This window comes from Aplidium turbinatum, chromosome 1, assembly GCF_918807975.1.
Source record: "Aplidium turbinatum chromosome 1, kaAplTurb1.1, whole genome shotgun sequence".
NCBI classification, from domain to species: domain Eukaryota; kingdom Metazoa; phylum Chordata; class Ascidiacea; order Aplousobranchia; family Polyclinidae; genus Aplidium; species Aplidium turbinatum.
Window position 1 is genome coordinate 41332998 of NC_137472.1, and position 17086 is coordinate 41350083.

A 17086-nucleotide genomic window follows, 5' to 3' on the forward strand; every position below is an offset into this window, starting at 1 on the left:
TGGAAGAAAATCTCAGGATTGAAGATGGAAAAAACGTCTTCCATTCTATACCCTGGGTTCAACACAGCACATCATGCATTTTTGAATGAAAATTCTGTATGCAAATTCACACCATGTTCATTTGACAAATTTGCATAGCATAGGAATCACACGTAAACCCACAACTGTTTACAAGTTGTTCAGCTGAGTAGGTGATGCTGTTAAATGATGATCTTCATCAACGATTCCGACAATTCCCTTCGTATGTTTTCTGCCCGACACTACAGCCCTGCGAGTGATACATTAGCGTAGCCTATTTGAACAGCTTCTGATCAGGCTACTGCACCGTCTCGCTCTGCGCGAACACCGTCTCGCTCTGCGTCTCGCTCTGCGCGAACCGTCTCGCTCTGCGCGAACCGTCTCGCTCGTCTCATTACACCGTCTCGCTCTGCGCGAACAAACGCACAAAGTACTGTAATCATTTTAAGTAAGCACTGTATTTCATTGAAATGCTCGTCAGCAATGACAGAACTGACATTTGAATAATAAGCAATTTACTTATGGATGACGCAATCAGGGGCGCCGAAAGCGGGGGCGGATGCCCCCTGTCCTCAATTTTTCTGTGGATGGGGGGGCAGAGGGGGACAATGCTGCCCTTTTAAGGTTATGTAAGCTACTGCACATTTTGCAATACAATACAGTCAGGGCCGGATTAAGGCGGGGGCTGACGGGGCTGCAGCCCCAGGCACACCAAAAAAATAGGCCCACCGATAACAACCTACTAAAAGCAACCGACAAGCTTATTATCAGGATCGAAAGAATAAAATACGAAAAACATAGAACGAATGCTAACTGTGTAAACCAGGGGCACACCTCTCCAGGAGGCGTCAGATAATATCCAAAGGCGCGCGAGACCTAGCCTGCTCTACACCGTAAAATCGTTATTTTGTAGTGTCACACGAAGCTACTCAATTGCTGTTGCACGGTGTTCTTAAACGTTCAGAAAATACTGAGTAACTTGTCTTCTAAAATCAAGCTCTGGTCACTAAGAATCCAGCGTTGTTGAGAAGATAATTTGGACCCGATAGCCTACTTTAAATATCTCTTTTTGTTAAAGCAAGACTGCGCAACTCAAAATAGTACAAGGGCAGCAACAAAGAAAAATTATCTTATGCAGGTGGCATACAAACAAACGGTACAAACGGAAATAATTTTTGGCCCGGTACCAATGACATTCTCAGGGCCTTAAAACAATTAAAGAAAAATATTACTAACCATTGAGAAAAGACTTATATTCAAAAAAACCTTAGATCAACGTCACTTACAAAATAAATACGACATCTCACTCACAAAATAATGTAGACCTACTTATATGGATGGAAAAGCTTGAAACCGTTATTTTAATTGAGTTATGGTCGTGCATAATGGAACGGTTTCATAAAACCAGTCGGGCGCTGCAGGATAGCAAAATTACTTTGAATAAGGCAACAAATTTGCTTCAGGGTCTACATGACTTTGTTCATACATTAAGATCCCAATTCAAGAATTCAAGAAAAGGGTTGTCATCATTAGATTGAAAAAATTTTAAGAAAGAAGAGAAGAAAAGTATGCTTGGATAGCGAAGGTGGATCTAAAGACACATCACTTGATCTATCGAGCAGATTCAAAGTAGACTCATATTTACCAAACATTGATCAAATTATTTTGTGTATGAAATCTCGAATTGCAGCATACGATCGTCTTCAAATAAGATTTTTGTTTCTGGCGGAATTAAACACCATGTCTAACTGTAAAGTTGAAGAGAGTGCTAAAACATTGCTTCACTATTATCCAGATGATCTAGATCGCTGCCTAAAGAAATGATTCATCTTTATGCACTGCTAAAACAACACCATTTTAGCAGCGAATGCAGCAAAAAACTCAAATGTTTGGATTCATCAATAAAAATGAGTTGATGTATGCATTTCCTGACGTATCTGTTGTACTAAGAATATATCTTTGTCTGATGATTTAAGATTTTTCAGGCGAGCGCTCATTTTCAGTGCTTAAAAGAGTAAAGAATCAACTGCGTTCATCCATGGGCCAGAAAAGATTGCATTCCTTAGCTCTACTCTGCATTGAAAACAAAATTTTGGAAAAAATAGTCACCGATAATGTTACAGCTTTGCTTTGTCTAAATCCAGAAAACGTGTCATTTGAATGTGTTTAATAAGTAGCCTAAATACTGTACTTCGGGTATAATTTTTGCTATTTTATTTTAATTGTGATTGGTACAATGAAGGGAATGAAATATAGGCCTCAGAGTACCACATAGCCCCAGGTCCATCAAAACCTTAATCCGGCCATGAATACAGTAGAATTCGCCTATAACGGCACCTCTAGGGGATTTGCAAAAACTGACGCTATAGCCGAATTGACGTTATAGAGTAGACGAACTACCGCAAACTATTTCCAAAACTGTCTTTTGATTAAAGAAAGAGGTGTTGAAGAAAGAGATTGTTTGAAATGATGACCTCGGAATTTCATATTCTTTTGCAAGCTCTGATAAGCTTGTAGCCTTACCGCTGTTGAATCGGCTAACAATTTCATATTGTCTTCGTTTGCTGCGGCTTCTAGTTTATACAGTACTGCACGTACAACTGTTGCTTTGAGTTGTAGGCCAGCTGTAGAGCTGCTTTTTACACGTGATGGTTTTTCACGCGGGAAAAAAGTTAATTCAGTTAATTAAAGTCCCTGCTGCGAACGACGTAGTAAAATAAAGGGAAGACATTTTGCAAGCAGCAGCGCTAACTGGATTAAAAGACTGACCGTTCGTGGTGAAAGTGATGGCTTAAAGTGACGTTATAAACGAACAAAAGACGTCTGGGTACCAACAAAGGGTGCTGTTACATGCGAATTGACGTTATAGGCGATGCTGTTGTAGCCGAACTACAATGTACGTAAAAGATAGGAATTCTGCCGGGACCGAGCGAAATGTGACGTAATAGGCGAATTGACGTTATAAACGAAGCCGTTATAGGCGAATTCTACTGTATAACAATTTCAGCTATTTGCTTTTAGCCTAATTACAATCTTTCATTTCTGCCTCAAAATAATATTCACGACACAAAATTCTGTTTTACCGTAGGTAATTAGCCTACATCATCATAACATAGCATGATGCCCTTCCGTGCCATTGTTTTTTGTATACCGGACACTTGTATCATTACTCGATGATGAGCTGACGGATGATCATTATTGCAAAACTTTTCATAAATATAAAAAAAATTGGCCTTTCAGCAACAAAAGTGCCCTTTTTTCATAATCCTGCCCCCCCCCCCCCCAGTCAAAAACCGTTCCGGCGCCCCTGACCGCAACACGGTACAATTTATAATAGGATTGCCAAATACGTGAGAGATGGAACTTTTGTCGGTTGAAAATGACAGTGAAGCAAAAATACCTGCGATTGATAATAATCATAAAAAAGGAAACGAGCTCAACAAAGGTGATGTTTGACAAAGAAAAGACGACAAAGTTTAAACCTGTTTAAACAAGCCATTGGCTCGTCAATGCTGGTTGAAATCTACTCAGTTTGAACAGATTCTATTAGTTTACCAGTGAAATAGAATATATGCCATTCCATGACTTATCCGGGATTACGTCTAAAAAACATAGAAGCCAATTTTTGTACCCACTTTTAAGCATTGACGTAATCATACACAAAATTGTCACAGCTAATTTTCTCAGTACGGCCGATTAAAAACAAAAACTGCTGCACCGAACGTTAACATTGACTCAGTTTGTTGGCTAAGGCTTTCACAGTACTACAGATGTTACCAAACTGGATGGGTATGCCTATTCGGCACATCGTTGTATCTGAAACGTCACTTCATTTCATGCAAAAACAGAAAAAAAAGTACGCCGGTGATATGAAAAACGCTTTGTAATACTAATAGAGAAACATCGGTCTCAATTATTAATTATTCAAACCAAATTATACTATTTTTAAGTGCTAAATTATGAGCACTGTTTTATGAGCAAAGACAGTAGGCTATAATTTGCCAAAAAAAACACGCGTTTAAACTACAGTTTTCCACTGTGAACGCTCCGAACAGCCTCATCAACGCTTTGGACGAAATAATCGATGTTTGATGGATTCAAACTGCACATGTTGATGCGGCCGGATGACATTAGGTAGACGTGCTTTTTCTTTATGAGAAACTCGACTTGGTTTGCTGAGAACAAGATAAAAGTTACTTTGTAACAACAAGAAAAGCAGATGTTAATCGGTTTCTCATTAATGATTTGCAATGCACAATCCTTTCCTGTTCAAGAAACGCTTATGGGATTCGTGTAAAAGGATTTCTCATCTGACAGGATAAATAAATCTTTGGATAATGTTGCCATCAATTAAAAAGATTATACATTAAGAATTTCTTCGCATCAACTTTTCATAATGGTTATCAACCCTGGCAACGTAATCACAGATTGATCGTCATTTTTTGCGTAAACATGTCACAACTGTGCGTTGCCAATCACAGCATCACGGTTTAAATTTCCCGACTTAAATTTATTTTCAGCGATTCTTTTAATGTAAAACGTTAAAAGGATTTTATGATTTCAGAAATATGACTGACAAACAAATAACTAGGTTCAGAAATTGTTGTCACACCTTATGTAGTTGTTGCATGATAGGTGTACGTGAACTGTTTTGCAGTTGATTCTCAGACCTCGAAGAGAAACTTGATGACGCTATATTTCTAATATAATATCGTCTTCAATAAACATCACTCACGACTAAGTCCAGTGTAACTAAACATTCCAATCTGGTTAATGATGTGATCCCAGTTTCCAGGCGTCCCAGCAGATCGAAGTTTCGAATGAAGCATTTCTCTCATTGATTTGATGCGTCCAGCCATGACGCGCAAGTTTTCCAACCTAAACATCAGAAGCGAAACCTTAGAATTTAAGACTTTCTTTATCGGACCAGAATCTTTACAACTATTTCGTGCAGAATGCAAACATGTGTAATAATATGGGGGTATGTAATAATATGGATGCAGAAGGGGCCCAAGGGGGTATACTTGGAAGCTTGTAATAACAAAAACTTTTTGACTAAGTACAGAATCCACATCTTGACCCTTGGACTCAGCATTCAGCAACCTTTCACGTGTGCCATTAATATTGAATCAGACATTCAATCAATGTAAAAAGCACAAGTTTTGTTGACCGAGTCAAAAGAGGGAATCGTCAGCAAAATTCGACTTGTCAACCAAGCACCGAAACCGGAAAGCACTACGGTCGCCAGACACATAGCCCACTTTCCAAAGTGATCAATTTGTTAAATAGCTTCCTCAGTAAGCTGGATTTTTATAAGCATATGTAAGCTGTTAGACTGCAAATTGGCATTTACATTTTTAGGACGCCAAGGCTTTTTCCAAAAACATGAAGTAAGACTTTTTTACTACCGGTACCTATACTAATACTGTTTCGCAGGCATATGACGTAAAACATGACAATGTCTTCTGGTCTGTAAGTTAGACAAACGTGCAAGGTCTAGATTTGTGCTGACGTAAATTTATTATATTGCAAGTCCTTTTAAATTAACGTTTCAATAGAACTCTTCAGTTGTAGCACTTCGATAGCACTGGTACACAACAATAAATCAAAAATGTACTAACCACTCCTGGCGAAATGCAGGATTTTTAAGAGTTGTTGCTACGACTCTGGCACCGTGGTTTGGGGGGTTGGAGTACATCTTCCGTACAATGAGCTCAAGTTGCGAGCGACACCTCGACAGTGTCGTAGAATCCCGAAAGACCATCGTCAAGTTTCCAGCTCTTTCGTCTGAAGCAAATGAGTCGAACGATGACAATACATACAACAACCAAAAACTAACCTTTAACAAAACAATTGAGTAATTAGGACAATTGATTGTAATTGATTAGAATCACAACTTAAGAGTTTCAATCAATACGTTTTTGCTCAGAACTAGATTTATCGACATTTGGCAACCCCGCTTGGCGCTTACTGTAAAGACCAAAATTCTTGGAAAAGGACTGACACGCCATCATCTCGAAACCACACTTGACGAAAAATCTCACGGCCGCTGCATCTGCGTCTGGATCTCCTGTTGCAAATCCCTGATAAGCCGTGTCAAACACAGGGAAGAACTTTTTCTCTTTGCAAACCTGCAAAGGACACGTATTAAAATCAGTCTACACTGCTCACCACCTATGCTTCGCTATGCAGCTATGCTTCGCTGTAATAAATCTAAGAATAAGATGTTAATATTATAATAAGGTGATGAAAAAAGATGTTTCTGATAATTCTGACTATAACTCCTGAAGAGAGTCAGACGAAAACTTGCAGCTTCGAGCTCAGATGAACATTGAACAACCTTCTTACTTGCAATACTTTTCTTGCAGAAATTTAGTAAGAAAAATAATTCCAAACATTATTGTAAGAATTTTGCTTTCAACCGCCTCCCATAAGCGGACTTTCGTTTCGACCAGCTGTAGCTTCAAGCTAATAAAAAACCTGAGATATTATCTCCCATTGAGCCATAGTTGGGTCCACTCCCGTTGGGTTGTGGGCGCAAGCATGGAATATCACGATCGAGAATTCAGGAGCATTTCTCAAATCCGTTGTTAAACCTATTGAAAAGATCAATTTTATTCCGCTGGTGATAATTTATTTGAGCTGAGAGAAACGCGATTCTTGGCATGACTAAAATACTACAATGATGAAGCAGAAATTGCTAGACATCGAAACGATCTTAACGACACACCACATGACCGCTGCTAATACGACTGTACAGCACATCTACGATTTAATGTGATGATCAAGGTAGTGGATTTGCTAAATTTTGTTGAGCTTACCTTCAAGATCTAAACAGCGGCCTTCATCTTTCCAGTACCGATATTTGCGAATATCCTCGAAGCTTGCATCTTTAAACACACCTACCTGATTTCCTGTGAACACACAAAACAAAGAGGCCATGGAAGGAGAAATGATAAATCTCACAATCATTATTACGACATATATAACTATTTACTTTCATACTAATCTTAAAAATAGAGCTTGCTGCAAGGGGATACAAAGCAACAAAGCCGACTTGAATCCTTTATCAAAAGCTCATGCAAAATGTTGTCGCAACCTAGCCAAACACGTTTCGCAGATGACGTGAGGTTGTAAAGCCCTGGAAAAACTAGGCTACCTGTATGCCAACAACAAACAATTGCCTACTCTAAAGAGTAGACTGTGCCGTTGAATTAACCTATACTTAGGAATTTACCATTTTTATCAATTACAGCAATGGTGAAATGTTGAATAGTTATTGAAATGTTATATCAGATATTGAAATGAAGTTATGTATTGAAATGTTATATCAAATTATTGAAATGTCATATCAGCAACGTTTTGCGAAACACTACATTTCGATGCCACTTTGCTAAGCCCGATAATGACACAACACAACAATACTATTTTGAAAAAATCTAAGTGACTATCATTTGCAAGCTGAAGAAGTAAAATCATTTGAATAGTGACAATAGCTAAACGTAGAAGAGTAGGACAATGTGTAAACGCAACATAGCTCAAACCAAAATGCAGACCAAGAATTTGGCTCAAGAATAAAACTGCACTGAAGGTACAGCTCCACACGCAAATTACTTATGTCAGAATCAACCAAATTTCCCTAGGAAAGTGAAGATGATGACTTGGTAGCTATCGAGTCATTGCAGTTGAAGTGACACCACGTGCATGCACTATTGCACTCTAATGTCAGAGCAGCAAAGTTTAATTCCACTCCTAATCAATTCTCACATTGCTTCAGCTTTTGCAGACGTTGAATCTCCTGGTTGAATTAATGTCAAAAAGGACTTCTGCTTGCTGGGAGACTGGGATATGCAAGTTGTAACAGACTCACCCCACGTCGGATCCGAAACGTAAACAGTGGTAGATGGTTCTCTTGTGTTGTAAAATTTCTTTAAAAATGCGGCAGCAAGACGAAGAGCTCCAGTTCCGCTGATCGATTGCACTCCTCCCGCCTATACATGGAGTACCGGTAATCAACAAAACTTAACCAATAAACTAAGTACCTTATTATAATAGGTTATGCTAAAAAGACTTCGGTCACATTTAATAAACTTGTTGAACCAAGTTGTTTAATTTATGCTTTAAGCAAACCGCTTAATATGCCGTTGATGGTTCCTATCCTTTATAGTTTTGTTTGTATGTGTTGATTAAATTTAAACATCTTGAGATCTGTTTCCATATTCAGTGGTTATAATGTGATTTTTCTTGTTTAATGTTGAAGTGTGCTGGTTGGTTTCATAATTAGTGTTGGCAAGTTGTGTAGATTAAAATTAAACAGTTTTCCAATTATGATGCATATACGTTTTATATTGGGTTTAGTGGAGACATGCTACTTTTTATAGGCCTCTCTCTGTGTGCAGCAAGCAGTGCTTCCCCAGAGAGGACTGCCTGGCCAGTGGCCACTGGGGTATTACTGTTGTCTCCTTGTTTAACAGCAGACAACCCATCTCACTTCTAAACTGCCTGCATGCAGGATTGAGACTGCGGCTTCCAGTATCTTCACCTGACTACATCATCCCTTTCCCATCGCTACAAAACACTTTCCATTAAGATAAAGATTTGTGGATGTTCACTGTGCATGAGGCGGGAAGCCGTCTCCAAGTATGAGGAAACACATATCACCACCAATCATGAGGAAAAGCGTCACAATAGATAAAACTGTCGGAATTTTCCATCATTACCGGTGGCAGGCTTTACAATTACATGTTATTGTTGTGGCCGCGCCTGCCAGTCACGCATTGGACTATTTAGCCATGGGAGGGCTTGCAAATAACGTGATTTTTAAACTGCTATCTTCGTTCCAAAGTACTGCCATAAAAGTTTTATATTACGGCATGTAAAAGTTCTAGACACATAAGAGAAGTTCTTAGTAGACCAAACATGCCCAGCACTCACACCAACATATGCAAGGCACAGATTAGAAATCCACAAATTATAGGTGTAGTGTCGTATATAGTATAATTACATGTGTCGTAACACATGGCAAATAGGTGCCTATTATGTTGAGCGATTTAGGTGCTGCACAAATACTATTCAATGATTTTTTTTTACTTTTATAATTACAGCATGTATATGAGTACATTTAACTTTTTTTGTTTTTTATTGTTTACAACAAACTTTTTGTGAAAAGCATTGCCCTACCAAGCTGAAAAACAAAAAAGTTATAATAATATTTTTTAATAATATAATAAGTTTTAGACATACGCATTGTTATTGAGCCTAAAATGTTAAAATAACATATATATATATGTATTGTAACAGTTTAAGATAATATAACCACCAAGCACCCCATGATATACACTTTACTTAGAATAGTGTCTAAATCGCAGGGCGCCTTAGTGTAGGCGGCTGGGCACCTACCTGACATATAGGCCCATGTGTCTATGCACAACTGCCCAGCCCCATAAGTCATGCTCCGTAAATCAAACAGAAAGGCCTTGTCCACCAGATGCAAAATTATTGCATTCAAAAGCAATTGCTTTAAAGAAAACTTACCGTACTAATGATAGGTGACAAATGGGTATTGAGTAGACAGAGAGACATGGCGGGAATATGAATGTAATACATTACCATCAAGCAATGCTCGGATTGCTCGTACTTGGTTAAAGATTATTTAAAATAAAAAAACGTTGCAAGCAGAACACATAATAAACAGCATTTGAATTCTATATGAACATGTTGTATAATAGAAGGCTTACAATTCCTAAGTAACCTGATCCCAAAACACTTTTTAACTACATAGAATGAATTGCATCTTAAGAAAAAAGTTATAGAATCTATACATCAAACAGTGTATTTAGGTGTCATAATAAAACTTATTGACTCACTCTATTTTCCACAATAGCACTTGAATCACGTCCAAGACATAATTCTGTTGCAGCTTCACAGAAATCAGGCAAACCAGTGATGGGTAAATATTCATGGTTGAGCAAAGGGTCAATTGCCATCTGTGCCTCGACAGACTTTACCACTGGCAGTACCCATGGTTGGCCTTCATCATTTCTATATGCTGTAATGATACAATCATTTTGTGTAATATACTAAATCTTATAGGCTAACTGGTAATAAACCAATATTTGGAAGCAATATGCTACATTGGGAATGCAGGTCTTCAGAAAGACATTAAAACATATATCATATATGGGTCATTCCATTATAATTCAACAAGTGAAGGCAACCCGCCCCTCTTGGAATTTTTTTGTTTTTAAATATGTTGATGTGCATGAAATTCTGAATGCAACAAAAAAAAATTATGAAAGTTGATCAACCGGTTCACTAGATATGCCATTTTGAAATTTGTGGATCACTTGGTGGCGCTGATGAGTTTTCAAACATGAAAATGTCATTTGTTGAGCCCCCTGAAGATAGAGAGGTGATCAAACATTCGATTTCACTATTTTTAAGGGTGAGGATTCCGAAAATGCAAGTGTTTTCTGTGTATTACTATGACAAAAAAAGTTATAGCAACTTGTATTGTTTTTAGGTGGTCGCAAAAAGACACCCAAAAAGCCTTGTGAGAATCCACATAGAGCAAAAAAAAAAATTTTTGTAAGATAATCAAAGATGTCTTTTATTACAAAAAAGAAAAAAATTAGAGGTGTTTTTTGCTATTTTTTTAAAAATATCATTTTAAAGTAATCAAAAGTGAGAAAAACTAACCGGTAAAGGTGATCAGGTACTATGACACTTCCTCAAATGGGCGATCAACCTAACACAGAAAGCAATCATTAAGAAAATAAATCAATAGTTTTTTTTCAAGTCTAAACCTTAAACCATTTGACCAGGTTAACACTCACAATAGTATTTCAAAATTTTTTTTAATATAATTTATGTTGTGGAACCGGTTTTCTTCCTATAGGATTCATCAGCACAACTGGATCGAAATGAAAAAATTACAGAAGATTACTATCAGCACAACTAGCCCAAAAAAACGCAAATTTACATGTTAAATAAATAAAAAAATAAAAGTCACGGTTCCACAACATAAATTATATTAAAAAAATTTTTTGAAATACTATTGTGAGTGTTAACCTGGTCAAATGGTTTAAAGTTTAGACTTGAAAAAAAACTATTGATTTATTTTCATTTTAAAGTAAAGTATGGTTTTCACAGAATTTGTCCATTTCCAAGCCTTACATTGTTGTTCTTGTGTCATGTAATAATAGGCACACCAATGACATCATAATGGTTATTATTTCTTAACAATCAGCCTGTTAGTTGAGGTTCAAAATGGCTGCTATTCTAAACCTGACTACTTCCCTATTGTGTTTTCTGTCTGAGAGGCTACATAAAGACGGCTACAGAGCTTTGTCTGACCTTTCTGAAACTGAAACATTTGACGTTAGTTCTATGGAGATCTGAGATTGAACTTGAAAAAGAGGAACCGCCAATGTCAACAATTTGCAATCATCATTTTGCTTACTTTCTGAAAAAATATTCGAATCATTAAATATTGATTTCAAATGACAAGTACTACTACTTTTTTTTCCAACAGTGCAATCCTCCATCTCAATACCTTCTACTCACAACACCCACTAACTAACCTACACAGGGTGTTCTCAGACAGAAAACACAATAGGGAAGTATATATAATTAATTTTAATAATAGGCTTATTGAGTGAAATTTTGTATGCAGACGACCTGGTCTTGACAAGTAATAGTATGGAGGGACTGGAGAGAAAGTTTGAGAATTGGAAAGAAGCATTTGAAACCAAGGGTATGAAGGTGAATCTTGAAAAAACAAAAGTGATGGTGAGTGGAGCAGAAGGAACATTTGTTGAGAGCAAAGTAGATCCCTGTGGAATATGTGGCAAGAGAGTTATGAGAAATTCAATGCAATGCAAGGAATGTGGAAAGTGGGTACATGCAAGATGTGCTAATGTCAAGAGAGTCGCAACAAGATTGGCGAAGTGTTTTGTTTGTGGGAAATGCAGTAAAGGAAGGAATGAAGTGGAAGGCCATGATGATGAGTTCTGCCATGGCATCGAAACAGTCACAGACTTCTGTTATCTGGGTGATCGGATAAATGGAAGTGGTGGATGTGAAGCAGCGGTGACAACAAGGGCAAGATTGGGCTGGGCAAAGTTCAGGGAATGTGGGGAAATGTTGTATATATGGCAGAAAATTTTCACTAAGGATGAAAGGAAAAGTATATCAGAGCTGTGTGCGGCCTGCAATGCTGTATGGTAGCGAGACATGGGTATTGTGAGAGAGTGAACTGGCAATCCTGAGAAGAACGGAAAGGTCAATGGTGAGAGCAATGTGTGGGGTGAAAACGAGAAGGGAAAAAAGGACTGAAGAATTGTTGGATATGCTAGAGATGAGAGAGACCATAGACCAACTGGCAAGGGCAAATGGAGTAAGATGGTATGGACATGTGATAAGGAGGGAGGAAGGAAGTTTTCTTAGAAAGGCACTAGATCTAAAGGTGGTGGAAAGAGGAAACGCGGTCGTCCAAGAAGAACGTGGAAACAACAAGTGAAGGATGAGTTTAAAAAAGTCGGACTGAAGGAGGAAGATGCAAGGGACAGGGTGAAATGGAGAAAAGGGATTAAAACAATTGCCGCGCGGAAACAATTGGCCACCCCCACTAGTGGGGAACAAACCGACGATGGATTATGATGATGAAGTAGTCAGGTTTAAAAGAGCAGCCATTTTGAACCTCAACTAACAGGCTGATTTAAAAAAAATAATAACCATTATGATGTCATTGGTGTGTCCATTATTACATGACACAAGAGCAACAATGCAAGGCTTGGAAATGGACAAATTCTGTAAAAACCATACTATACTTTAAAATGATATTAAATAAAAATAACAAAAAACACCTCTAATTTTTTTCTTTTTTTGTAATAAAAGACATCTTTGACTATCTTACAAAAAAAAAATTTTCACTCTATGTGGATTCCCACAAGGCTTTTTGGGCGTCTTTTTGCGACCACCTAAAAACAATAGAAGTTGCTATAACTTTTTTTGTCATAGTAATACACAGAAAACACTTGCATTTTTGGAATCCTCACCCTTAAAAATAGTGAAATCGAATGTTTGATCACCTCTCTATCTTCAGGGGGCGCAACAAATGACATTTTTATGTTTGAAAACTCATCAGCACCACCAAGTGATCAACAAATTTCAAAATGGCATATCTAGTGAACCGGTTGATCAATTTTCATAATTTTTATTTTGTTGCATTCACAATTTCATGCACATCAACATATTTAAAAAACAAAAAAATTCCAAGAGGGGCAGTTGACTTTTTGAAGAAAATCTGTTGAATTATAATGGAATGACTCATATCCCTTGTAGGCCTACTGCTATTAAAATGATAAAGATGTATATTTAGTTAGACACATAAACAGAGTATCTCAACACAGAAGGCTGGCCAACTTTAAAAGTATGGTTAACAAAAGGTTTAGTCTGAATATATAACACAGCCACATGAACAAACCATTTGTTACACTTTAAAAAGCGGTTTAGATGGTATAAATATGATACTATGAAGCAGTAATCAAACCAAGCTATGGTTCCAGACTTGAGCATAAAGTCTGAGCTTAGTTTTTCATCTGCAATCACTTATATATACAGTTTGTTATTGGACATTGACTAGAGACCAAGTTGTAATAATGATTTTGAGACACTTTCTGTTTAACTACCAGTGCAAATAAACTGCATAAACCGATTATAGTTCAACAGGTGTTTTTACTTCACATTCTTCTAGACCAGGGGCGTCCAACCTGTGGCCCGCGAGAAAGTTCTGAGTGGCCCGCGTGATATTTTTCGAAATGACATATATTATATAATCAACTCAATGGCCAACGTAATTTATGGCGAACTTACATTCCGATAAATTGGCATTTATTGTTTGCTTTCTTTCTCTATTACTCTATAATCCCTAGTGCATGGGGTGCGCAACTGTTCAAGTTAATTTTATTGTATCACAATGCACATTGTTACGCATCACATTTTCTACATTTTTACGTCCATCCTTTTCCACACAATAGTACTGGTGCTTCAAGAGTCAGTCTATCAGCAATATTTCTTGCTTTTAGCGAGAGAAGTTCAAAACTTTCTATTGCTAGAATTTTACAAAAAAAATTGTTTCTTAAGAAAAAGATCGGAGGATTCATAGATTGGTAGTTTTCGTGACATCATTATTCGGCAGCACTTACTTGTGCAAGCAAGTTTTTCGTGGATGAACCTAGGGACAGCCGGACAATACATTACGGGATGCGCAACTCCGCTGTTCTGGCAACATCAGAAGGGTCAATTGCCAATTTGACATTTTTTACGCTGTGCTGCTGGCTTGCTTTCAACAAAAAACCTTTAAACCACTTTAAAACCAACTTCACTCTTCTTATATAACCCATAAAATGTACAAACACATTTCTAAGATTAGAATTTGGGTGTGAGGGTTTTAATTAGAAATTATCAGACAGTCATTTTTAAGATTACAAATTAGCAGTAAATACTCAAGTGGCCCGCGCAACCATTCGTAAACTACATGTGGCCCTTTGGCCAAAAAGGTTGGACACCCCTGTTCTAGACAAATAAAGTCGGCAATTTCTTTGCTTGTTTAATTAAATACTGAAAAGTTTACATGTTTGTGGGAATTATTTAAATTTGCAGCCCTAATTTCAATTTTTAATTATTGAATATCAAAATAAAAGCCGAAATATACAGTACTACCGTAGTTCTTATACTGTTTCACTGATGCTTAATTGTGTTTGAAGTACTAAATGTAAATTTTATGAGGAATTCTTGACATGTTTGAATCACAAAAATGTATACCTGCATAATATAATACATATTTTCACCACACATGTATTTGCTTTGATGATCAGGAGAGAGCGATTACAAAGTGATGCACTTGATATCATACCATATTCAGGTACTTGTTACATAAACTAAATTTCATTAGTTTAGTTTAGGGTTACCATATTTGAAAAAGCAAAATTCCGGACAGTGCATGACTATTTTCATGAGACCATGTATGCGGTACCGAACTATTAGTCAAGGATTCTATATCAAAAAATCACTAGGCTTCCTCCTCTATGACATTTCAAGTAAATCTCTGATTATATGTGCAAAATAGCCTGCTTTTATAGACTGTTGGAATGTTCTATTAATCTTCGCAGCATGTGGTCTACAGTATATCTAACCAATTCTGATTCAGCACAACGGTCAATAAGTTCAAGAAAGTTCCAAAGCTCCAGAAAGTTCTAAGTGGTACCGTAAACATCATTGATAAAGAAAACGCTCTGTTACATCATAATTCTGTACAACCTCGTAGTAAAAAAAATGGCAGTGTTGCACAGTACGATTGCAGATGCAGTAAAATGAGCTGGCTGAGCGAATTTTCTAGAAAAAATTTTTCTAAATCCCCCAAAACGCCCATCATAAAATTCCGAACATTTGAGCATTTTTTTAAATTCCTCCCGGACACAAAATTTAACACTAAATTCCGGACATGTCTGGAATTTTCCGGACGGTATGGCAACCCTAGTTTAGTTGTGCTTATACAGTTTTTTGCCAACGAAACCAAACGAGCGAGTCTGTGTCATTGTGGTTCCTGAGTCTAAAATAGAAGCATAGCCTTTTAAGCTGTGGTTCCATATTATGTTAACTGTAGTCATTGCCTTTAAAGTTATTAATGCTTCAGAAGCTTTGAAAACATAGGTACTGTACCTCCAACACCTAAGTTGATTTTCTTCTCAAATGGATCTTCTTTGCAGTCTTTTGTAAGTTGAAACACAGCAACTGGAATAGCTAACTCAACATCACAAAACAATGATGGTGCCGCTTGGTTGGTCATCCTTTTTAAAATTACGAAAATTAAGATCTATTTACTGACAAAACCACTACGGTAATAATAGTTAAAATTATTATTAAAAATTATTTTTAAAAAATGTTTAAAATTAATAATATAGGCCTAGTACGGTAGTATTCCTACTCAATCTCTTAAAATGAAACAAATATCGTACAGATTGAGCACTTTTTGTACTATTAATAGTTTTCATTGTTTAAGTAGAATATAACATGCACATATTCTGGAGAAAATTATACCAGCTTCTTACACAAGTGCAAGTATCCAAGTACCTTTACTTAATCCAAAAAATGCAATAGGCTATTTAACTTCGTTCTACACCACATTTAATGATTAGGCTACGCTACTTGTGAGCTACCGTACCACACCGGTACCGTATACCGGTACATGCCAGTTTATTGGCTTACGGTATGTATAAGTACCGTAAGTATTATGGTAAGTATTAAGCTTAAAACAATAATTCCAATTAAAATGGCTTTACTGTTGAAAAAACGTTCAGGCCGATAGTTCAGCAGTAATCCTGCATGCATTGCCTTGCGAGATTTCATGCAGTTGACTCGCAATTGTACAATGAATGAGCTTAGTTGCGATTACGACCTCTCTTTGGCCTCAACTCAGTATCAAGGGCAACTAATTCAGGTTTCCAATTATTTTTTTCTGATTTATGAGTGATTGTAGGAATCAAAGTTGCCAGGTGACCTAAACTTCGGACAAATTGTTCGGACATTATTTTGTGCCAATGCATAATTTCTTGTTTTCTTCTTTGCATGAGAAGTTGTTTTTAGATTGCAATTCGTCGGGGTTCGATGTCCAGACAGATTATTCCGGTTAGATTTCCTAATGGTATGGGTCTAGCAATGAGGACAAAGGAGTGGAGTCTGACGGTTTTGTGTGCCCAGTCCAATCCTCTTTCCAGTTGTTAGTGATCCAAGATGAAGCACTGGTGTTATGCGCCGGTAAATATGGTGTTCGAGCAACAAAAAGCTTTCTTGATTGGAATTTCCTGTGCAACATCAATAAAGTGCTGAACCGTGAAGGAGGTTTTAGGTTTGGTGGCCGTGCTTAACTTTACTTTCATTGACGTATGCTTTAAATTTACATCGCATGCACGTTTTAAACTTCTGTGGTTTTGCCGCCGTTTCCTTTTGTTGATTTGTTCCCGTAAACTATTAGTAACTTTATCATTGCTGTTGTTTTCCGACAAAG

General features: G+C 37.2%; 1 protein-coding gene across 2 annotated transcripts; it reads right to left on the reverse strand.

The window, feature by feature from the left end:
- Positions 1-460: 460 nt before the first annotated feature.
- LOC145779660 (aspartate aminotransferase, cytoplasmic-like) lies at positions 461-16469 on the reverse strand. 2 transcript variants are annotated; one of them, XM_082591309.1, is made up of 10 exons: positions 16362-16469; positions 15742-15869; positions 9885-10066; positions 7889-8009; positions 6840-6932; positions 6499-6614; positions 5990-6149; positions 5640-5805; positions 4754-4896; positions 461-4193 (listed from the first exon to the last, which is right to left on the reverse strand). In XM_082591309.1, exons 2-10 carry the CDS (start codon positions 15866-15868, stop codon positions 4042-4044), a joined length of 1260 nt encoding a protein of 419 aa, XP_082447435.1. In that variant the 5' UTR covers position 15869; positions 16362-16469; the 3' UTR covers positions 461-4041. The 2 variants fall into 2 exon arrangements, with proteins under 2 accessions (XP_082447435.1, XP_082447428.1); XM_082591302.1 differs by lacking the exon at positions 16362-16469 and having other exon boundaries at positions 15742-15910.
- Between the last annotated feature and the right edge of the window lie 617 nt (positions 16470-17086).